Genomic DNA, 25,434 nt, shown 5'->3' on the forward strand with positions numbered 1-25,434 from the left:
ATACATTTCGAAGATACATAAATTTGACGAGCATTGCGAGCTACAGTAGTTCGTCTACTTATTAAGATTACAAAATTCTCTCGTAAGATAAAATTGTCGTACGACCGTTTAAGAAACGGCCCCCTGTCTCTAAATTTTCGGACACTGACTTGTGGGCATATTTTTTATATGCATATTAATTTTCGAACATAAGGTAACTACATGTATTTAATTATTTTTAAAGGGGCCTTTTCACGTTTTGGCAAATTGACAAAATAAAACAAAATTCGTCAGATTCGCAAATGTTCATTGTAGTTATGATATGTGTGAGAAAGCAGTAATATTGAACATACTGTATACCATGCTTTAAAAGATACATGCATCTTTTGACGATTTAAAACCTGAACATAATAAAGCGTTGCAACGCGAAACGATTGAAAAAATTGGAGGGTTCTGTTGTTGTAGTTATATTTTGTGATACTACGATGACTGCTTATGTTGTTGTAGTTATATTTTGTGATACTACGATGACTGCTTATATAAAGTATTAAAATACTTGATACATAATGCAGTCTTATGTTTGGAAGGACCTTAAACATAAACATACACGATCGGATGTTGATACCGGTTATAATCAAAGGGACGTAACAGTGTTGCGGAATATGATTTGAAGACGCTGCATGATTGACCTTCGATAAATCATACCAGGAAAATCTAAAACATACCAGAAAAATCTAGCGCATGGCAGTGTGTTATCCGATACATGGTACTTCAGTCGGCATTATTGGGGATTCCCCGGTGTATTGTGTTAACGTAGCTAACACACTACATAGTGCTGATGTGATATTTAGAACATGCTGTGATTGAATACATTGCAAAGGTCATGCATGTTATGAATGTTATAGTGTATGTTACGAATGTTAAAGTGTATGTTACGAATGTTATACCTCGTTTATAATGATGGATTCGTTTGAACAAAGCAGTGGGATAATAAAGTGATACACACGCTGGTAAGTTTAACCCATAAACCGCTCGTTTATATTAGATTTTGTATTTTATGTTTGCTCATGTGATTAGTGAGTGATTCTATGTACATGTTCATGCAAGATATGTTGATGTAGCAACTCATTAATACTGAAACTGTATGGTGCTCGGTAATTTTGACCTTTTGAAGTTTTGTATGTGTAACGTTACAGATCGTGTAGTCCAACTTGTTGACGCTCTCAAATATTAAGCTACTTTTTATATTGGTTCCAAAGAATTTAGCCCGTATAAAAAGTATCTCTAAATTCTGTGTGCGTCTTATAAATGAGACTACAGTACGTGTTGATGTCTAGAAAACCAATAATCTTCAGTCAATGTCCTTCCAGATTATGCCAGAAACAACCACTTATAATATATGTATGTTAAAGTGACATGCTAACAGTAATACCGATGTAAGTGTTAGTATCACGAATTAAAAAGATGTTAAATTGAGGAATTCAGAGGCCATCATACACGTCATAAAGTTGTTAAGATACCTACACGGTACGTCAATGTATGTTATGTTGAAAGTATACTGTAAAGGTCACACTTTGGCACAAATTACACAATTGACTTCTTTTTCGCTGGCGTATATATGAGTCGCGTTCTGACAAAACTGGGCAAACTGCATGTGCTTAAAGTGTCGTCCCAGATTAGCCTGTGCAGTCAGCACAGGCTAATCAGGGACGACTTTTTTCGCCAAGTTGGATTTTTGTTAAGAAGAGACTTCATTTAACGAAAAATGTAATAAAAGCAGAAATTGTCGTCCCTGATTAGCATGTGCGGACTGCACAGACTAATCTGGCATGACACTTTACGCACTTGCATTAAGCCCAGTTTTCTCAGAACACGACTCATATTATTTCAGCTTTGTTTCCGTCGAACGACTTATCGTTGACGTTGGTGCGAAACAATGATCGATAAATATAGGATCTGGCACGAGTTGTCATATCATACCATATTTTATTAAACGAGTTCAGGAATTTTGTTAGCTAAGCGAGCCTTTGGCGAGCTTACTAACGAATTTCCTGGACGAGTTTAATAAAATATGGTATGATATGACAACGAGTGTCGGATCTTTTGTATCACATGCGTTTAAATGAGCAAATTAAATAAATATTTACGCAAACATAATGATAAATCCGGAATGTTGTTTACATTTCGTGACGTCATTTGAAGTTGCAACGTCATTTCAGCAAAATAACAAAATGCGATTGGTCAATAAACGAAAAATAAGCCAATGAAAACGCTTAAAAATGTTATATTACACATGTGTGATATAAAAAAATATGTAATGATTGTATTACATGGGAAACAGGGTATAGCATGTGATAAACATGTTTATTGATAGATCTTTGCGTCAAAGTATGACGTCATTTGGCAAATGACAAATGAAAAATAACGTCAATTGATACGATTCGTGCAAAATGTTGTAACTTGGTTCCAGTATGAAACATTAGAAAGTTCGTGAATATTTATATTTAATTTGCGTGCGAAGTGAGTTTTTGGGAAATGAAAAGGATGTCACGTGATAAGATTATACAATCGAGATACAGAGTTAACGTGAAAGTGAACGCAGTTGTATTTATTTAATGAGTAACTAATTGTGCATCCTAGTGTTTTGTATTTGTCTGCTTATAAGAGAAACAACGCACGATGAATGTTGGGTATTTAACACGTTTACGCATGTATATATGAATAACATGATGACATACTAGCTAACAAGCAGTACCGGGATAAGAAGCCTCTAGGTATTTCAACATGGCATCGATCAAACATATCAAAAATATGCTTATCAATATCCAATTTCAGTTTTATTATTCGAAAGTGAAGGACAAAAATGGTGTTTGGAACAGCAGAGAAGACAAATGGAGATGCCGAAGCGGGCAGTGACGACACCAATGACGTTACTTCTTCTGCCATATCGGACGCCGTTCCTATTGCACCGGACGGCGGCTATGGGTGGGTCATCGTGTTTGCGGTCTTCTGCGGGAATCTGATCATCGATGGCTGCGCCGGGAGCTTCGGGATTCTATATCCGGAACTCTTGACAGCATTCGGCGCCAGCGACGCCTTGACCTCTATGGCTGGATCGCTCATCGTGGCGGTTTTCCTGTTCTCCAGTTAGTATTCAGGTCAGGAACAGTCACATGTTCCTACAATAAACAAATCACATGATACCTTTTTACAACTGTCACTTGTACCAGGGTTAGATTCAGTTGGATAGGTTTCAATAGTCAAGTGAGTTATAAATCCTAACATTTGTCTGGTTTCCTGTTTAGCTACTATAACTATTAGAAGATAGTTTAGTGCAAGCTTTAAACGATTTATAACTAGCTTAATCTACACTTGACCATGATATACCTAAAAGTCACTTTTATATATGAATCGTGTTCTGAGAAAACTGGGCATAATGCATGTGCGTAAAGTGTCGTCCCAGATTAGCCTGTGCAGTCCACACAGGCTAATCAGGGACGACACTTTCCGCCTTAATGGGATTTTTGCTAAGAAGAGACTTCATTTAAATTAAAAATGTCATACAAGCGGAATGTGTCCCTGATTAGCCTGTGCGGACTGCACAGGCTAATCTGGGACGACACTTTACGCACATGCATTATGCCCAGTTTTCTCAGAACATGACTCATATAAACTCTACATGTACAGTATGACCAACACACTGAACACAGCTGATTCTGTAAGTCCTTTAAACAAAACAATGTACATCTGTGTTTTTAGAATTGATAAACATATATGTAATGTGTTAGCAAAAGCTCAAAAAGTTAAAAAGTATCCATTTACGACACATGCACATATTTTATCTTTATTGTGAAGTGTAACCCATTAATGAGAACATGAAACAACAACTCCGCTGGGAGATCTGCAGGTCCGCTAGTAGGGGGCCTTGTCAACCGGTTAGGCTGTCGACTTGTGTGCTTTGTTGGCGGGATTTTGACAACAATGGGCTTCATCTTAGCCACTTCTGCAGGAAGCATTTACTGATTCTGTAAGTCCTTTAAACAAAACAATGTACATCTTTGTTTTTAGAATTGATATATATATACAGTACAGCCATGGCGGAACAAACATACATGTATTTCGAGTCGATGCCGCGTCAGCTGTTGAAGCCGCGTCAGTATGCGGCGGCAAGTCGAATTTCGCCGCGAAGCATCGCATCTTTCCGCCGCGGCATGCCTCGATCCGCGACATGACGCCGAGTCGATGCGTACATGTATAAAAAAATAAACAATCTTTTTTAAATGATTAGTTGTTAAAAAAAAATAAAAGAACATTTATAATAATATGTCAAATCATAATATTTAATGTGCGCGGATTCAAAATAAAATAGATACCATAGTAAATAAAAAAGCGTGCTGTTGAGTTTTTAGTGAGTGCATTCCCGTTTATAAACAAATTGTTGTAATCCTGAACATGTAACAAAAATCGAAGTCATCAAAACAAAACACGATCATCAAGGGCATGTATTAATTCAATTTCAATCATAATTTATCTTTGTCATTTTTAGAATCGGCTTTTGTAGTTTAAGTTACTTTGTGTGCGTCTATTAACTGCACCGTTTCATTATTATTTTATATTGAAGTGATATTATGGGCATTTTTAGCTCATCTATTTTTTGAAAAAAAATTATGAGCTATTGTCATCACCTTGGCGTCGGCGTCGGCGTCTGCGTCGGCGTCCGGTTAAGTTTTGCGTTTAGGTCCACTTTTCTCAGAAAGTATCAATGCTATTGCATTCAAACTTGGTACACTTACTTTCTATCATGAGGGGACTGGACAGGCAAAGTTAGATAACTCTGGCGTGCATTTTGACTGAATTATGTGCCCTTTTTATACTTAGAAAATTTTGAAAATTTTGGTTAAGTTTTGCGTTTAGGTCCACTTTTTTCAGAAAGTATCAATGCTATTGCATTCAAACTTGGTACACTTACTTACTATCATGAGGGGACTGGGCAGGCAAAGTTAGATAACTCTGGCATGCATTTTGACAGAATTATGTGCCCTTTTTATACTTAGAAAATTGAAAATTTTTGTTAAGTTTTGTGTTTAGGTCCATTTTATTCCTTAAGTATCAAAGCTATTGCTTTCATTCTTGCAACACTTACTAACTATCATAAGGGGACTGTGCAGGCAAAGTAATGCAACTCTGACTGGCATTTTGACAGAATTATGTGCCCTTTTTATACTTAGAAAATTGAAAATTTGGTTATGTTTTGTGTTTAGGTCCACTTTATTCCTACAGTATCAAGGCTATTGCTTTCATACTTGCAACCATTATTAACTATCGTAAGGGGACTGTGCAGGCAAAGTTATGTAACTCTGACTGGCATTTGGACAGAATTATGGGCCCTTTATACTTAGAAAATTGAAAGTTTGGTTAAGTTTTGTGTTTTGGTCCACTTTACCCCTAAAGTATTATAGATATTGCTTTCATACTTGGAACACTCGCAAACTATCATAAGGGTACAGTAAAAGGACAAGTTGCATAACTCTGGATGTCATTTTTACGGAATTATGGCCCTTTTTTGACTTAGTAACTTTGAATATATGGTTAAATTTTGTGTTTCAATCCACTTTACTTCTTAAGTATCAAGGCTATTGCTTTCAAACTTCAAATACTTTCATGCTATCATGAGGTTACTGTACCTGGCAAGTTGAATTTTACCTTGACCTTTGAATGACCTTGACTCTCAAGGTCAAATTATTAAATTTTGCTAAAATTGCCATAACTTCTTTGTTTATGATTAGATTTGATTGATACTTTGACAAAACTACTCTTACCTGACATACCATAATAGACTCCATCCCCCCCTTCCCCCCCCCCATTTTTTTTTAACGGTTAAAAAACTAAACTATTTATTTTGATTATTTTATGGTTGAAATACCGTCCAACCATCACACCCAAGAAACACCCCCCACCCCCCTTCCCCCCACCCGAATCCCCCCCCCTAATTTTTTTTTTTTTATGTGTTTTTTTTTTTTAAGATCATCTCACAAATTACCACCACACCCTCACACTATCCCCCCCCCCCCCCACCTCACCCCCCCCCCAATTTATTTTTTTTGAAACGGTTAAAAAACACAAATATTTATTTTGATTATTTTATGTTTGAAATACCGTCCAACCATCGCACCCAAGAATCCCCACCGCCCCCATCCACCCCCCCCCCTCCCCCCCCCCGATTTTTTTTTCCCCTTTTTTTCGCATTTTTGGAAGATAATGTAATAAATGTTCACACCCCCACACAATGCACCCCTCTTCTATCCACCCCTCCCTCCTTTGTGATTGAAAATGAGAGTCCCTTCACCTTTAAAAAGAAAATAGATGAGCGGTCTGCACCCGCAAGGCGGTGCTCTTGTTCACTGTTGAATTGAACTGAAAAGAATAAACAGGTCAAAAGAGTTAGTGAAAATGTGGTTACTGACAATTAGCTGCATCTCATCTTGCTACCGACTGTTTATAAAATTAGATATTTTTTATGACTGGACATTCTTCTAAGCCGAAATGATCCGTAAAAACAAAATAGTGTCTTTGTGTCGTTTGAACGAATCTGCACTAAAACTAAATTCACATCGTTAATCGAATAATTTCTGTCGTAAGTTGGGAAAAACGAAAGTACGGTTGATATACAAATGCAAAATGTTTTATGTTTGCTATACTGATTTCTTCAAAACATGTTAAATAATAGCGTGTTTCACTGCAACATAAACCGCGCACGCGGGAAAATCGTAGAAGTAGAACAATTTGAATACATTGTATAAAAGTATCCCGCCATGCGCATGCATTATTAAACTGTAGAAAAGAAGAAAATATTTATTGAAGCTTGGGAGTTCTGTGTGGCATCGGATTGTAAAATGTAATGCTTAACGTACCTGACTTGGCAAAATCCGTCATTTCCAATTTCAGGCGCTGCTACTTGTCGCTGTTGTAATTGATACAATACTTATTAATAATCGCAACCTTTATCTCTTTAAAAAAAAACGATGTTTCAGAGCTCCATTGTTGCATCTTACACCATCTTTGTTATCATTTTAATAATTGTTTTCTAAGTAACTACATGTATTGTAAGTAGACTTTCAATTATAAATTATGTTGCCTAAACACTAAACCATGTGAGTAAATAAACAGAGGTGTCAACGTTCAGGATTATTCCTGAATTTAGGATTTAGGCCCTAAAAACTGCTTTTGATATTGAACGTGCATTCAGTCACTTGTGCCAGTTCTTATATGTATTACTTTTATTGTTAACAGATTGAGCTCAACGGTGTGTACACTGTGCAGTGGGGAAGCGGGAAGCAAGTTTGGCTTGCATCTGCGCTAGCACAGGGAAAGAAGGATGCAATGGAACAAGAAATGACAACACGGATCACCGCTTTGTCTGCGCCGACGAGAAAACGGAAGGCCGTGGACCAAACCGCCGCCAAGATCACTAAGGTCACCAAGAAAAGGGCCGTAGTGGTGTCTGTTGGCTCGCCAAAGGTCGACGCACAACCAACAACATCTGCACAAACAACATCACCTGTCGCCCCGGCTACCACCTGTATAGCCGCAACGCCAACCAGCGCCACAACAACTTCGAGACAAGTGACGCCAACCAACGCCACGCCAAGAACTTCAAGACAAACAACGCAAACCAACGCCACGGACACGACTAGACCAGCAACGCCAGCCATCGCCACAGACACGAGACCAGCAACACCAGCCATCGCCACGGACACGAGACCAGCAACACCAGACATCGCCACAGACATGAGACCAGCAACACCAGCCATCTCCACGCCAATCATCACTAGACCCACGCCTGCCAGAAGAGTAAGTGCAACAATGGAACCCGGCAGCGTGGCACATATTCGTGTGCTGCTGAACCGCATGGAGGCATACATGGCGGATCAGACGAGAGCCATGATCAGCATGGGAAAGCGCTTAACCAAACTGGAAGCGGCAGTGGAGCGGTTGGAGGTGTTGTTGGCCAGTCGACAGCCTCTGCAGCCTCTGCATCCTCTGCAGCCTATACTGCCCGACCCAGACCAGGAAAATCAGATGCCTTAAACCAGCCTTGTTGACAAGGCGATAGTGGATGCCATAAACAGGGAGGCAAACAATGAGGCCCATTTTGCCTGTCTAGTCCTTCCGCACGTGGTCCAAGAGTTGTTTGGCATTGACAAGCTTCGGCTGCTGTTTAACTGGAATGGGGCGGCCAGGAAACAGGTGCTGGATGCCTCCAGGAAGGCTTACGTAGAAAATATGACGAAGTTTTTCTACCCGGACGCAAGATCCACATCGGGTTGGACGGCCGTAGTCCTGCGCATCAATGAGCGCCTGAGGAGAAAAGAAAAGAAAAATCAGCAAGAAACAGAACGTTTGCTTGAGGAAGGACTGGGCCAGCTGTCGTTTTTTAATATGTAAATCAACCCAGAACATGGAACTGTGTACTGTGTGACATTATTGAATATTCAATGTATTGGAATTGTGTTATTGGTCGAAAAATCAGACTGATCATAGATGTAAAATAATTGATAAAGCTCCTGAAACACAAACATAAAAAACGCTATTTCAATATAAAATAAAGTATGTTGATAATGTGTTATGATTTATGCAATCAAATAACAATAGTTATTTGTAATAAAGATTTTTGCCATTTACTTCCGACTTACGTTGTCCTTGTAATACTGCTTTAATAAAACAGCCAAACACTGAAAATGAAATACAAATATGTTAATAACAAATTACCGGTAACGCTACATCGTGTTTAGATGCGGTTACCACACACGTTATAATTTACTTTCGACTTACGCTGTCCTTGTAACACTGCTTGAATAAAACAGCCTTACACTGAAACAGAAATAAAAATATGTTACTACATGTACATGTACATTCAAACACATAAACGCTACATCGTGTGTATATAGAAGCGGTAACCATTATATTTTGCAAATATCTAATTAAAGGCTTCATTTAGAATAAATATCGATATATTTAAAGACGTGATATTATATAAATATTCTGTAAAGCATCATATAAAAATCATATCCGCTTATTAAAGTAATATTATGGGCATATTTTACTGTTGAATTGAGCTGAAAAGAATTAACAGGTTAAAATAGTTTGTTGAAATGTGGTTACTGACCAATTATCTGCAACACATCTTGCTATTCATGGTGTTCTATCAACAGAAGAAACTTTTTTCTTCCAATATGCTTATTATTATGTGGTGATGTTCATCCGTGTCCAGGCCCTGACACCCATTCTGATTGCAATGTTTTCAACAGTGAAAAAAAGAACGAATTTAGTGTTTTTCACAAACGTGGTTTGCATTTTATACATATCAATGCAAGAAGTATTCTACCAAAAATTTATGAAATACGTATGCTCGCACAGAAGACCAGAGCTGCTTGTTTTTGTGTTACTGAAACGTGGCTGGACGAATCTGTTTTTGATTCTGAAACCTCTATCCCAAATTATAACGTACAGCGCAAGGATCGTAATCGTCATGGTGGCGGTGTCTGTATTTATATACACACAGACATTGCTTTGAATCAACGTTCTGATTTGGACCATTCGGACATTGAAGCTACTTGGGAAGATCTACTCCTGCCCAAAACCAAACCTATTTTATGTGGCGTCATTTATCGACCCCCCCAAACAGTCGAACTTTTACACACTTCTGGACAGTGTTTTTTCATCACCGTCTACAATCATAGCTGAACACGAAACTGTAATATTGGGTGACTTTAACACTGATGTTTGTGCCCAAAGTAGTTCTCTGCTGTCAGCTTTGAATTTATTTACTGACATGTTTCATTTTAAACAACTTATATGTGACTTTACTAGGGTCTGTAACACTGCAACTTCCACCATTGATCTTATTTTAGTGTCTGATAAGGAAAAGATTTCACAATCTGGTGTTGTTGATACGTGTATAAGTGATCATTCTTAAATTTATAGTACCAGAAAAGTTCATAAATCATTTATTAACAAGCATAATACTGTAACCATTCGTTCTTTGAAAAATTATAACAAGGATAATCTACAAGCTAACCTTTATGCTACTGACTGGAGTTCTGTTATGTTTTGTGATAATGTGTCTGAGGCTTGGTTCAATTTTATTGTTGTCAGTTATTAATAATATTGCTCCTGTTCAAGAAGTACGGATTAAGCATAGAACTGAACCCTGGATTAATTCAGATATTCTTGAAGCTATAAAGAAACGCAATACAGCTTTTAATTTGTATAAGAGCAATAAAACTGTAGATAATTTTAATACTTTCAGTCAATTGAGAAATAAGGTACAGTCCCTTGTTGACATTTCCAAGAAGAGCTTCTTCACTCAGTCTCTAGAGCAAAATAAAAACGATTCTAAGTCTATGTGGAAGTTGTTAAAAAAATCTTGGTTTACCTTCCAAAAAAAGTTCATCAGGATCAAACATTGGTCTAAAGGTTGACAATGAGATATGTTTTGATAAGAAGACTGTAGCTGAAACCTTCAATTGTTTTTATACAAGTGTAGCATCAAAGCTTGTTGAAAAATTGCCCCAAACTACCGGTAGTATATGTAAATTTGGAAAGGATTTTGTTACATCATTTTATGCCAATAAAGGTGTAGTAGCAAACAGTTTTTCCTTTTCTCTTGTTTCTGAGAACAAAGTATTAAAGTATATTTCACGGTTAGGGGTAAACAAATCAACAGGTCTTGGTGGTATTCCGTTTCGGTTTGTGAGAGATGGTGCCCCAATAATTGCCAGTCCCTTAGTCCATATCATTAATTTATCCCTTATCCAAGGTACTGTACCTGATGATATGAAATCTGCCAGAGTTGTCCCCCTTTTCAAGAAAGATGATAAAACTGCTGTTGGTAACTATAGACCAGTATCTATCCTCTGTATTATATCCAAATTTTTTGAAAAAGTTGTCTATGACCAAGTTGAGTCATATCTCAAAAGTAATAAACTACTCTATAAATTCCAATCAGGTTTTAGATGTGGGTTTTCCACGGACACTTGCTTAATTCACTTGAAAGATTTCATCCGTCTAGAAATGGACAACGGTAATCTAGTGGGTATTGATTCTGTTAGATCTACAAAAAGCTTTTGACACCGTAGATCACTCTATCCTTCTCATGGAACTTAAATCCCTGGGTCTGGGGGATGACATTCTGAATTGGTTTTCATCCTACTTATCTGATAGACAACAACTTGTTGATGTATCAGGTACTAAATCTACTATGGCCAACATTACATGTGGGGTGCCTCAAGGTTCTACCGGTATTCTCGGCCCTCTCCTTTTCTTGATCTATGTCAATTATATGTCGACAGCAACAAAGAATAAACTTTTACTGTATGCGGATGATTCTTGCATCTTAGTTTCAGGTCAAGACACGTGTCAAATAGATCAAGCCCTTTCTCAGGATCGTAATGAAGTGAGCCAATGGTTAATTGACAACAAGTTATCTCTTCACCTTGGTAAAACTGAATCAATTCTCTTTGGTACCAAACATAAGCTAAGGTCAAATCCCAGGTTAAATATAGTATGTAATGACACGGGTGCTGGAGGTTTCGGTAAATGACAAGTTCGGTAAATTGATTTATATAGTAAATGCAGTGGAGGGTTCGGTAAATTGGTTTTTATAGAGGTGGTGTACCTACAACGAGGTGTTAATGACACCTATTATTGGCTTACAATAACATTAGGGGCATTTATTTGCAAACTGTGGATGAATTTTGAGTTGAGTAATTAATGCTATGCCTACGATAAAGAATTAAGGGAAATGAATGAGCTACCTCTGAAAAACGAATTCTGTTAGGAAATTGTAGGTAAATTTACGATTTAAATAACGCAATTCTGTTGTTTTTTTTATAATTGGTGCTTTTATTTAAATAACATAATAATAATAAATAATGATTTATGGCGGAATCAATGTAAGATCTTCAATTAAGTTGAATGCTATTTTAAAAAGTTTCTTGTAAAATATGATTTAATAAAGATGATTTCAGTTTAAATATAAAGCACAATAGTATTTTAGACCACCGATAAACACTCAATTTCTCAATATATAAACATGGGGTTGTTTGCCAACATAATGAATATGAAACCAAAGCTCTTGCCACGCGGAGGCCACCTCTTGTAAGAGCCAAATGTTGAATTTTATATTACATGTTTTATTATTTCTTTCTGGTTGAGAAAAACACAAGAAAAAAACAATATATAAAATCTAATACGTGTACGTAATTAATAAAAAGTAATATAATGATACGCGTTATGTTTTATAATTATGTTAAGTGCGCGTGCCATTGAACGTTGAGTTAAGCGAAGAGATACACATAATTGAAAACTGATAAAAATGACATCTAACACAACGCCAGCAGAATGAATACACTGTGTAATAGCAAGCTGCTGTGATGATCAATATCTTATCAACTTAATACACAGGCACCTGGCTACTGTACTGGAACAATGGGTTTTACGGTCAAAATAACTGATATAATTTTTAGCCTGACCCCAATTACATAATAATGTAATTTTTACCACAAATAAACATCCTTTGATGTCACCACCAGTATTTTTTTGTAAACATGATTAAAGAAGGAAAACGTTTGTTTATTTTACAGTTTGAAAGTCACTGGTCGTGTATGTAAAAACTCGGCCACCAGTGTTAAAGCATGTTCACGATCTAAACATACATATCTAGATTATTTTAAGAATAATACCTTATGTGCTGACCTGATTGTAGGAAAAAGGAGCGAGAAATTTATTTATATAAGAAACAAACATATTTGATCTTAGTATTTTAAACCACCGAAAATTTCTCATTATATAAACATGAGGTAGTTTGCCAACATAATGAATATGTTGCCCAGCTCTTGCCGCGTGGAGGCCACCTCTTGTAAGAGCCACATAATTATTTTTTTTATCTTGATACACTTTAATTAAGGTTTTTATCAACTAATTGTTTAAAAACATATATAAAATACAAAACGATCATGACCTAAAGATAAACTTTTAATATATAATTTACCTCCCTTGATTAGAATATTAATAGGTTGCAAGCCTGGATAATTAATATTAACACTTTGCAAACATCTCTAAATTAATAAAATCAACTCCGTACATTTAAACAGATAATTTAATTAGTGCCAAACAACTCAATTAATGTACACGCTTATCGACAAAAGGTGCGATAATCCCTATTTATACCAATTTACCGAAACCTCCACGGCATTTACTATATAAATCAATTTACCAAACTTGTCATTTACCGAAACCTCCATAACCCTAATGACACAGATATAAAACCTACAACTGCAGTCAAGTACATAAGGGCCAATATTGACCAGAATTTATCATTTGTCAATATGGCTCAGTCAGTTGTAAATAAATCTAACTCTAGGTTACAGTTTTTATATCGTAAAAGCAAGTATTTAACCCAGCATACCAAGAAACTTCTTGTGATGTCCTTAATCCAGTGTCATTTTGACTATGGTTGTTATATATGGTACAATGGTCTTACACAGTTTTGGAAGAATAAACTTCAGGTAACGCAAATAAATTGATCAGTTTTGTGCTCAATCTTGATTCTAGAACTCATATTAGCCTGGAACATTATACCTCTTTGCAATGGTTGCCATTTGACAAACGTGTCGAGTAAATAATGCTCTTCCATGTTTTTAAGATCAAAAATGGTCTATCTCCTGACTACTTGTCAGACCAGTTTATTCCCCCAGAACTCTGTCCATTCCCATAATACCAGATTAAGTAATAAAGGTGCTTTCTCTGTACCAATGGAAATGGGAAGAAGTCCTTCAGTTTCTTGGGTTGCACATTGTGGAATAAACTACCATCTTTTATAACCCAGATGACATTATTGTCCAGTTTAAATCTGCAATCAAACAACATCTTTTAAACAGAGTCTTTTAATCTATTTTAAGTTGCTATGCTATGCTGTTAACTGTTTACATTTTCCTTTCCCAATGTCTTATCATTTCGGATTAATAATACATTCATACTCGATGTGACTTTTAAATTTTTGTTTGTTGTAGTAACCTTAAATTTTTTAATCCATCCAAATTTATGACGATCATAAATTATACAGATGTGTCCATTGATCTGAATCTCAGCATTATATTTCATGTATTTATTATTATTAACATAGTATTTAGTATTCATTTATTACTTGTGCCTCTCTATGTCGTGCTATCAACAATCAAGGACCACAATGGAAATAAGTGATATTGCTTTTTTTGTGTAATCCTTGGCGTTAGTGTGCATGCCATAGTGCATTCTATGCATGTACTTTTCAATTATGATTGTTTTTACTTCATATTGTTTTATGTACACATTGTTTCAATGCATTGTGAGTATGTATGCTATCTCCGAAATAAATCTATGTATCTACCAGTTGTTTATAATTTTTTTTATTATAGTCAATATTATACATGACTCATCCAGTCCTCTAAGAAAAAAGGATCCACAAAACAAAATAGTGTCTTTGTGTCGTATGAACAAATCTGCACTAAACCTAGATTTACATCGTAAATCGAATAATTTCTGTCGTCAGTTGTCCAAGTACGGTTGATATTCAAATGCATTATTTTCCTCTTTCCGGGATATTGTTTTAGTATGTTTATGCTGCATAACAAATAAGTGAAAACACAAACAAAAAACAACGGTTGCGATAGGCACCTATTAACTGTACGATGCCCATGATATCCCTTAATAATATGAAACTAATAACTATGAAAGTGGCGTAAATCTAGGTTTCTATGCTACACAAATGAACATGTAGATGCATATCTATTCACTTGATCCGCCGCGTACGTATGCGGCGGATTCACTCCGCGAAAGTACGCGAGGTTGATAAGTCTCGGCGTCGTTGCGCGGAACGATGCAGAATGCCGCGGCGATTCGCCGCGTGAACACACAATTCGGCCGCCGCGTACTAATAATCTTGCTGTGGCGTAGCCGCGGATAATGTTTGTGCCGCCTTGGCTGTACTGTATGTAATGTGTTAGCAGAAGCTCAAAAATACTTTTGTTCCTATTTCCTACCTAGGTGTTAAACCTTGTGTAAGAAGGGGTCTAGCTTATACAGTTAATGTATTATGAATGAAAAGCTTAACACTTTCCATAATAAGGGTTATCTTTTTACACAAACAATCTTTTTAGAAGGGACAATATTTTGGGCTGATAGGCAATGGTTAGCAAAGATATTTTTATTGTTTCCCTTATTTATTGTCCAACACATTGACCCAATTAGCAATGCGCACATATTATTATCCCCCGCCAGAGGCGGAGGGATATTGTTTTGGCGTTGTCCGTCCGTCCGTCCAGCCGGCCGGCCGTCCGGCACTTTTGTGTCCGGAGCCATATCTTGGAAGTTCTTTGGTGGATTTCATTTAAACTTGGTATGAGTATATATATGCATAAGAGGATGATGCACGCCAAATGGCATTGTACACCATCTGTTAAAAACAGACTTATGGCCCTTTGTATCTTGAAAAAATGCTTTTTAGTGTCTGGAGCCATATCTTGGAAGTTCTTTGGCGGATTTCATTGAAACTTGGTATGAGTATATATATGCATAAGAGGATGATGCACGCCAAATGGCATTGTACACCATTTGTTAAAAACAGACTTATGGCCCTTTGTATCTTGAAAAAATGCTTTTTACTATAGGCACTTTTGTGTCCGGAGCCATATCTTGGAAGTGCTTTGGCGGATTTCATTTAAACTTGGTATGAGTATATATATGCATAAGAGGATGATGCACGCCAAATGGCATTGTACACCATCTGTTAAAAACAGACTTATGGCCCTTTGTATCTTGAAAAAATGCTTTTTACTATGTTGCGGGGGATACCTTGGGCCTTTCAGACCCTCTTGTTTAGTCTACATTTACTTACTGAATAAATACATTATTAATTTTGTCGGATGCTTTGTCTAGGCAGTATGTGTTTAGAAATAAGTAATAGTTGTAGTATAGAACATGCTTTATTTTGCCACCTGTAGCTTTCCGAGCTTTAAGGATGTATTTTTTACATCTCACACTAAAGCAACTACAATAAGCCGGACGGATTATACATGACACATGGTTATTATGTACTGGAATTTTTTTCTTTTCAGTCTGCAGATTATCATGCAACTGCGACAACGGGAAAACTGATCACAAATATTTAGTTGTTCAGCTTTGTATGACCTTTTGCCTTACTTGCAGATTTCACTTTTATTCATATCACCTATTGTAGCATTTCTGTTATGACGTTGTAACATTTGACTATTTAAATCAGATATAATATATGTTACATACAATACACAGTTGAAAGAAGTTATAAAGTATCCATTTACGACACATGCACATATTTTATCTTTATTGTGAAGTGTAACCCATTAATGAGAACATGAAACAACAACTCCGCTGGGAGATCAATAGATCTTTGGTATTGTATATATACTGTTTTAATTGCAGGTCCGCTAGTAGGGGGCCTTGTCAACCGGTTTGGCTGTCGACTTGTGTGCTTTGTTGGCGGGATTTTGACAACGATGGGCTTCATCCTAGCCACTTTTGCAGGAAGCATTTACGTCTTTATGCTAACATACGGCATAATAGGAGGTAATTGCTCTTGGTGACAAATTGAGCCGTGTTCTGAGAAAACTGGGCGTAATGCATGTCTGTAGAGTGTTGCCCAGATTAGCCTGTGCAGTCTGCACAGGCTAATAAGGGACGACACTTTCCACTTTTATGACATTTTTGGTTTAAATAAAGTTTCTTCTTAAATCCAATTTAGGCGGAAAATGTCGTCCCTGATTAGCCTGTGCAGACTGCACAGGCTAATCTGGGACGACACTTTACGCACATGCATTATGCCCAGTTTTCTCAGAACATGACACAAATAAAGATAACATAGCTGAGCCTCACTCTGGGAAAACAGGGCTTAAAGCATGTGCGTAAAGTGTACTCTGGTGTCAACTGGCTAGAATGGTACTATATTATTGTCCCCTACCGGTTTCACCGGAGGGAACTTATAGTTTGCCCTCTGTGCGTCTGTCTGTCTGTCTGTCTGTCTGTCTGTGAGTCTGTCACACTTTTCTGGATTCTGCGATAACTTTAAAAGTTCTTCATATTTTTTCATGAAACTTTAATCATGGATAGATGACAATATGGACATTATGCACGGCATTTCATTTTGTTCCTACATAAAAAATTCTGGTTGCTATGGCAACAAATATAAAAAAATATCTAAAAAATAAAAAAATCTGACAATGGTGGAGTCGGTAGGGGACATATATTGCATGGCAATAGTCTTGTTATTTAAGTCATTTTGTACAACGCTCTTAAGATCCTAGCTATTTTGGTTTGCATAAGCTGCGGTTTAGAAAGTTTACCAGTGATTTATAGTCATTTCAGAATAATATTCTTACTTTTATATAATTTTCAGGCATTTATTAGAACACCTGAGCATATTATAGTTAGCGGGTAAGAGGTAATGCAGTTGGCCGAGATTGGGTTTTGTTTTTGCTTAGTCATGAAAAATTATGACTATTCTATATCTCTTACAAGGCTTGCTTTAGTTAGTTATGGCTGATACCAATTCTTTCAGGGCTGGGCATTGGCTTCAACTCACTGAGCGGTCAAGTAATGGTTAACAGTTATTTTAGCAGACGTCGCGGTATTGCTGGGGGCATTGTGTCTTCTGGAGCTGGATTTGGCGTCTTAATAATGGCGCCTTTAGTACAATACTTGCTGCAAGAATATGCATTGCGCGGCACTATTTTACTTGTCGGCGGAATAACGCTTCAATTTTGCGTGTTGGCCGTGCTCATGCGACCTCTTACGCGTAAAGACGTGCACGTGAGTACGAATACTAGCGAGAGCGAAACAGTTGATCATGTTGCAGAACTCAAAAAGGCCCAATTGCCTGCAGATACAGCACAACTACCTCTTCTAGGGGAGACACCAAAAATACTGTCAAACCACGAACACGTCATTCATGAAAGACATAGCTACCTCATGGAGGACAAGATATCAAAATTGAAATCTCTACATTTTGGAGTAGATCGTGCTAAGAATCATTTTATTTCCACTATTGATATACATTCAAACAAGATTGAACAATCGGATGTTTCAAATCTTAAATCCCTTCCTGATCTCACAAAACTGAAGGTTTCAGATGCCTCTTGCTCAAGTCCCGAAACAATGCGTGTCGACGCAAATGACCCCTGTCATCATAACGGGACGGGCAGACACAGCCATTCCTACCGGCAGATTGACAAGCAAAACTGTGATCTTAAACCACTTTTAAGAAAAGACATTTTTTACAGTGGCAGCTTACATCACCTCAAAGAGTTCCAGGAGTCCAAGAATATGCAAGCGTTTGTTCAATCTATGACTATTCCCGATCCAAAAGTAGAAGCAAAAGGCGAGTTTAATGCTAATGCTTTAGAAACAGAAACGAAGCCATCAAAGAGATTTAAGCTGCTGGATATCTTTAAGACTTCAGTGTATATACCAATGCTGCTAGGGGCCATTTTTATTCAGATGGGACAGTTCATACCCAGTACTTTCCTTCCGAAATATTGTGAACAAATTGGCATACAAAATGATAAGGTGTCGGCCATTATTGCTATATATGGTAAGTGTTTTACATACATGTATATTGTATTGTTTAAAGTTCGTGGACAAAATTTGTGGATTTGTTAAAATACATTTGTTTTTTTAATCTTTTATTCATTGATTTTGAGTTTGAAAAAAGTTTCTTTTGAAATGATGATAGAGTTTAAATATGTTTTATGAGGTTTACTGCATTGGAAAGTTAAAACAGTGTTGTGGTATAACTATTTCAGTGTTTTTCTTCAACATTTTGGAAATGGGTTGGAGGCCCTTTGCATTGGGAAAAATGATGTTGTTTTGACATCTTGGAAATTGTTTATGTTGTTTTTTTCTAACAAAAACTTTAAATTTGAGGAAAAAAAATGCATTTAATATACTTTTTTTTAATAAGGTTCAAATTATAGAGGTGGGTGAGAGATGAACTAAATATTTTAATTTTTACAAACAAATATTTTAAGTTTTTGGAAACCTTCAATTGGGAATTTGTTGGCAGTCATTTGGGCAAAGTATATATATTTTGAGATTGGCAATAGGGCTGAATTTCGCTCCCAAATTTGACAAAAAAGCACTGTATTTTCTCTGCAGGTGCAGTGAATATATTTGGGCGACTCAGTGCAGGTGTCCTGGCCAACTTCCCCGTTATATCACCGCTTGGCTCTGCAATGGCTCCGTATTCCTGTGTGCCGTCAGCTGTGCTCTGTTCCCACTGTGCACCTCATTTGCTACCCTCTGCGTGTTCGCAGTGGGATTTGGATTCTTTATAGGCATGATGAAACACTTCATAATTATTATAAAGCCTTGTCGTAGGAAAACGAGGCTTAATGCATGTGCTTAATGTGTCATCCCAGATTAGCCTGTGCAGTCTGCTCAGGCTAAACAGGGACAATACTTTACGCCTACACTGTGTTTTATATAGAATAAACCTCTTTTAATAAAAAAGTCAATTATCAGCATAATTGTCTTTGTGGATTTGCCTGTGCAGACTGCATAGGCTACTGTGGGATGACAGTTAACGCACATGTATTAAGCCCAGTTTATGAGGCCCTTATTATCGAGAATAATTTGTTAATTGTCTCCACTTCCAGTGAATATGTTTGCGTTATCACTCATAAAACAAATCCATACCTGTCATTCTCGAATATATTTTGATTTAAAAAGTAATCAAACACACAGCTTATGATATCTTACTGATATTTTTACAATTTTCGGCATTTCACTTCTTCAAAAATCATTCTGAAATTCTAAATTTCAGTGAAAAATAAAGTATATATTTTTTTCCATGTTCTTGATTTGATTTCATGGATGACCTACCTCATGCAAAGCTTGACTTGTCATTGAAGTACATAAACTTAAATATTTCCTTCATTTCATAAATTATGTAACACATGGTATACTTTATGGAATGTGTGGAAATAAACATATACGGAATGACTGCAATACTTGAAAAACTATTTTTCATGTTCAAGTATTTTACTGTGTGATGCTTCTTTGGCTCTTTTGCTTTGCCTCGAATTTGGGATTTAATCTCAATACTTATATTGAGTTTTTACAATTCGTTTCATTTTTTTAAAGTAGACTGCACAGGCTAATCTGGGATGAAATTTTACATACACTAATTAAACCAGTTTTCCTATATCAACAGGACATGTTCTGTAATCATAATTCTGTATCAATTTCAGGCTATTTCCCACCCCTTCAAGTGTTGATAATGGTCGAGTACCTGGGTATTGAACGTCTCACAATGTCCTTCGGCTTCCTCCAGATGGCCAAGGGGCCTGCGGCATTGGTTGGCCCTCCCATAGCTGGTAAGAGGATTTTTACACCTAAGTTTTAAGGTTTTATTTAGGATTTTTCTAGTAAGTAATTGAACTTGTATGAGTTGCACTCTAAGAAAAAGGAACTTATGCATATTTATCAAGTGTTTTCCCAGATTAGCCTGTGCAATCGGCAAAGGCTAATCAGGGACTACACTTTCCGCCCAGACTGGACTTTAGTTTAAAAGAGGCGTCTTTTCACAGGAGACCGACATGTATTTAAGTTAAATTTGTTACTTTTTCACCAAAAGATATACACGGAACAATTTGATGATTTTGTCAAATAATTCTGTAATGCAATCCTATATGTATGATCACGTAAAAGCCTTGTGTTAATCAAGTAAAAATGAGCTTGATTAAAATGTACATAATAGTTGAAAATAATAGTTTTTCTACATTAAAAAAATCTCATGGGTTTGCTTATTCATATTTTATTGTGTAAGATCCACATTATAGCCACGCTTGCTGAATAAAACAGATGACAAGCTGAAATATTAGACTTTAATGCTACCTGATTATAGCATATGAAGGTCAATATAATAGCCAACATATATCGTACAATGGTATTTAAGGTCTTGTGTACGAGTGGACAAAGGACTATGCGATGTCAATGGAATTTGCGGCACTACTTTTCCTGCTGTCAGCCATCGTCCAGTCATTAGTGCCTTGTATAGACCGGTTTTCAGACAGAGCAGTGTCTGACAAGTCTCGTAAAGTGCAGATTCTTGTTCATGAAGCTGATATTGACCGTAAAGTGGATACCATTTGAGAGAGTATATGAGCCTCATTCTTAGAAAACTGGGGGTTAATGCGTGGGCGTTAAGTGTTGTCACAGATTAGCCTGTGCAGTCTGCACACGCTAATCAGGAATGACACTTTATGCATTTAATGAATTTTTTGTTTGAAGGAAGTCAAGAAATTCCGAAATTTCAGTTAGGCGGAAAGTGTCGCCCGTGATGAGCCTGTGTGGAATGCACAGGCTTATCTGGGACGACCTTTTATGCACATGCATTAATCCCAGTTTTCCCTTAACGATGCTTATTTAGATACAGCCAAACATAGCATGTTTTGTTTTCAACCTACCCGGTAGCTGTTGAAGCCAACATTGAGCAACCTTTAGATGTACTGAAATCTAATGTGGCCAGTTACCACATTTTATTCCTATCCTTATATTGGTAAAAGGCAGGCATATCATAGATAAATAAAAGAGTTCCACAAACAGAATAATACAAAAGTTGTAGAATCATAGTTTAATACAAAGCCACAATGTATTTTTATAGATTTCTTGTTATTATGTTATTACTTATCATCACATTTATGTCCTTTAGAACTATGGATTTTAAGCATTCTGGGAAAATTGGGCTTAATGCTTGTGTGTATTAATACCAGATTAGCCTGCGTAGTCATCACAGGCTAATTAGGGAAGATACTTTCCGCTTTTATTGATTTTATGTAGCTTCTTAACGAAAATCAAGATTAGGAAAAAATGGAAGTCCGTGATTAGCCTTTGGAGACAGCACATGCTAACCTGGGACGACACTTTACACACAATCCTGAAGCCCTGTTTTCCCAGCTAAACTAGGACGACACTTTACACACAATCCTGAAGCCCTGTTTTCCCAGCTAAACTAGGACGACACTTTACACACAAGCCTGAAGCCCTGTTTTCCCAGCTAACCTAGGACGACACTTTACACACAAGCCTTAAGCCCTGTTTTCCAGCTAACCTGGGACGACACTTTACACACAAGCCTGAAGCCATGTTTTCCCAGCTAACCTAGGACGACACTTTACACACAATCCTGAAGCCCTGTTTTCCAGCTAACCTGGGACGACACTTTACACACAAGCCTTAAGCCCTGTTTTCCCAGCTAAACTAGGACGACACTTTACACACAAGCCTGAAGCCCTGTTTTCCCAGTTAACCTTGGACGACACTTTACACACAATCCTGAAGCCCTGTTTTCCAGCTAACCTGGGACGACACTTTACACACAAGCCTTAAGCCCTGTTTTCCCAGCTACCCTGGGACGACACTTTACGCACAAGCCTGAAGCCCTGTTTTCCCAGCTACCCTGGGACGACACTTTACGCACAAGCCTGAAGCTCTGTTTCCCGGCTAACCTGGGACGACCCTTTACACACAAGCCTGAAGCCCTGTTTCCCAGCTAACCTGGGACGACACTTTACACACAAGCCTGAAGCCTTGTTTTCCCAGCTAACCTGGGACGACACTTTACACACAAGCCTGAAGCTCTGTTTCCCAGCTAACCTGGGACGACCCTTTACACACAAGCCTGAAGCTCTGTTTCCCAGCTAACCTGGGACGACACTTTACACACAAGCCTGAAGCTCATGTTTTCCCAGCTAACCTGGGACGACCCTTTACACACAAGCCTGAAGCCCTGTTTTCCCAGCTACCCTTGGACGACACTTTACACACAAGCCTGAAGCTCTGTTTTCCCAGCTAACCTGGGACGACCCTTTACACACAATCCTGAAGCCCTGTTTTCCCAGCTAACCTTGGACGACACTTTACACACAAGCCTGAAGCCTTGTTTTCCCAGCTAACCTGGGACGACCCTTTACACACAAGCCTGAAGCCTTGTTTTCCCAGCTAACCTGGGACGACACTTTACACACAAGCCTGAAGCCATGTTTTCCCAGCTAACCTGGGACGACACTTTACACACAAGCCTGAAGCCATGTTTTCCCAGCTAACCTGGGACGACACTTTACACACAAGCCTGAAGCCATGTTTTCCCAGAACAAGGCTCATACAGTTGGAAGATTAGCCCACTAAGGGTTTTTGTTATGTTATACATCTATTTTTTGACAAACGGTTGCTTTTATGCTTCATTGCGATCATGTTTTACAAGACAATGTACTACCCGACAGTTTTGTAAGTTAACTTTACTATTTGATTCAGTATGGAACTGAAAACATTACATAAGCTGGATGGAAATTACCCATTGATTTGAAGTTATATTATGTAATTCTACATTGTGCATTTTGTTTTGTTTTAAATAAGATATACCATATTTGTTAAACTTCATTTGGCCCTTTTATAAGTAATGTCATAAATATATTTTGAGATACCATATCAGATCTACATTTAGTTTTTTTTACCGCATAATGGAAGTTAATGTTCTACTTTGTTTAATTAATCAGATTTTTTATTTATTAAGAGAACAAATGTAATATGGAAAAAACTGTCTTGCCACATATCTTATGCAATTTGTTTTTGAAAAAACTTAAATTGTGTTGTTTGGATTTCATAATTATTTTAGAAGTTATGTTTTCACTGAAATATACACAGTTTTTAAAGATTTAGTAAGTGCTTTTATGAGGCTAAAGTCTTATGTATACTTAGAGTGTTTAAGCCTTTATGTTTTATTTAAATGCAGTAATTGTTTTGTTTTGAAGGTATTTTTAACATTCTGGTAGACACATTTATTTTCCTTACAATTGAATATCTTAATACGATAAATGCAGTATAAAATTCCATGTTTTAAGACTTTTACAATATGTTTCTATGTTGTTGACTTTTGTTTTAAATTTTGTTGTCCCCTACCGGTTTCACCGGAGGGGACTTATGGTTTGCGCTCTTTGTTTCTGTTTGTCTGTCAGTCCCTCACACTTTTCTGGATCCTGCAATAACTTTAAAAGTTCTTCATATTTTTTTATGAAACTTTAAACATGGATAGATGGCAATATGGACAGTATGCACGTCATTTCATTTAGTTCCTACGTCAAAAATTCTGGTTGCTATGGCAACAAATAATAAAACTAGAGCTTTGTCACAGACGTGGCGAATACCCCCACATGCCGCATTGACACATAATATTTTGCATGTTGTCTTCAGCAAATACAGCGGACACCATGCTTAATTTTTAAAACGCACTAAGTGACCCCTTGACCTAGTTTTTGACCCAGAAAGGCCCATGTTCTAACTTGGCCTTAAGATCATCTCCATAAAACTTCTGACCAAGTTTGGTGAAGATCGGATGTAAACTACTTGAATTAGAGAGCAGACACCATGATGAATGTTAAAAAACACACTCAGTGACCCCGTGACCTAGTTTTAGACCCAGAATGGCCCATGTCCAAGAGATCATTTAGATAAAACTTGTAACCAAGTTTGGTGAGGATTGGATGAAAACTACTTGAATTAGAGAGCGGACAACATGGTGAGGTTAAAAACGCACTAAGATACCCTGTGACCTAGTTTTTGACCCATTATGACCCATATTCAACCTAGACATCATCTAGATACAACTTCTGATCAAGTTTAGTGAAGATTGGATGAAAACTACTTGAATTAGACAGCGGAAAACATTGTGATGTTTAAAACGCACTAAGTGACCCCGTGACCTAGTTTTTGACCCGGCAAGGCCCATGTTTGAACTTGGCCTAGACATCATGCAGATACAACTTCTTACCAAGTTTGGTGAAGATCGGATGAAAACTACTTGAATTAGAGAGCAGACACTTAATACGGACCGACAGACAGACCGACCGACAGACAAGTTCACTCCTATATACCCCCCTAAACTTCGTTTGTGGGGGTATAAAAATAATCTGACAATGGTGGAGCCGGTAGTGGACATAAATTGCTTGGCAATAGTCTTGTTTTAATTGTTTTGTGTTAGTATTGATGTTTAGAATCAAAGAGTCATTCTTCAATGGTTCCTAAATTATAGATTGTTATGTTCATCACTTTTCTGTGTTCCATGTGTTTTATACATTTAGTTCACCAGATTTATTGAGGTCAGTCTGTGTCCTGCATTGTGTGTCATGCAAGGCCTTATGTTTCATCCAATTTTGATGAAACTTTGGAGGAATATTTATATTGACAATATCTATACCAAGTTTGAATCTTGGTCCCATGTATCAAACAAATAGGTTGACAGTTAAAGTCTTAGGACACCTTTATTCATGCACAAATAGGTTGACAGTTAAAGTCTTAGAACACCTTTATTCATGCACAAATAGGTTGACA

The 25,434-nt window shown here is 37.2% G+C and overlaps 1 protein-coding gene and 1 long non-coding RNA gene across 8 annotated transcripts; one reads left to right on the forward strand and one right to left on the reverse strand.

Moving 5' to 3' along the window:
• The first annotated feature begins 347 nt into the window (after positions 1 to 347).
• Positions 348 to 21,018, forward strand: LOC127873202 (integumentary mucin C.1-like). Of its 3 annotated transcripts, none has more exons than XR_008046050.1 (7): positions 348 to 989; positions 2,815 to 3,125; positions 16,477 to 16,620; positions 17,609 to 18,640; positions 19,204 to 19,382; positions 20,298 to 20,423; positions 21,005 to 21,018. XR_008046050.1 is itself a non-coding variant. In XM_052416959.1 (3 exons), the coding sequence occupies exon 3, from the start codon at positions 7,360 to 7,362 to the stop codon at positions 8,065 to 8,067; it is 708 nt and encodes a 235-aa protein (XP_052272919.1). In that variant the 5' UTR covers positions 2,986 to 3,125; positions 3,835 to 4,006; positions 7,270 to 7,359; the 3' UTR covers positions 8,068 to 8,659. The 3 variants fall into 3 exon arrangements, 1 of the variants encoding a protein (XP_052272919.1); XR_008046051.1 differs by lacking the exon at positions 348 to 989 and adding an exon at positions 2,266 to 2,465; XM_052416959.1 differs by lacking the exons at positions 348 to 989; positions 16,477 to 16,620; positions 17,609 to 18,640; ... (1 more) ...; positions 20,298 to 20,423; positions 21,005 to 21,018 and adding exons at positions 3,835 to 4,006; positions 7,270 to 8,659 and having other exon boundaries at positions 2,986 to 3,125.
• Positions 21,019 to 21,929: 911 nt separating this feature from the next.
• LOC127873209 (uncharacterized) lies at positions 21,930 to 23,197 on the reverse strand. 5 transcript variants are annotated; one of them, XR_008046058.1, is made up of 4 exons: positions 23,055 to 23,082; positions 22,955 to 23,004; positions 22,359 to 22,507; positions 21,930 to 22,060 (listed from the first exon to the last, which is right to left on the reverse strand). It is a non-coding gene; the product is annotated as an uncharacterized LOC127873209 (long non-coding RNA). The 5 variants fall into 5 exon arrangements; XR_008046055.1 differs by lacking the exon at positions 23,055 to 23,082 and adding an exon at positions 23,105 to 23,197 and having other exon boundaries at positions 21,991 to 22,110; XR_008046054.1 differs by having other exon boundaries at positions 21,991 to 22,110.
• Between the last annotated feature and the right edge of the window lie 2,237 nt (positions 23,198 to 25,434).

This window comes from Dreissena polymorpha, chromosome 3 (assembly GCF_020536995.1).
Source record: "Dreissena polymorpha isolate Duluth1 chromosome 3, UMN_Dpol_1.0, whole genome shotgun sequence".
Classification (NCBI taxonomy): Eukaryota; Metazoa; Mollusca; class Bivalvia; order Myida; family Dreissenidae; genus Dreissena; species Dreissena polymorpha.

Excerpts from the sequence above, each read along its gene's own strand:
- LOC127873202 (XM_052416959.1), top strand. The coding sequence starts at position 7,360 with ATGGAACAAGAAATGACAACACGGATCACCGCTTTGTCTGCGCCGACG.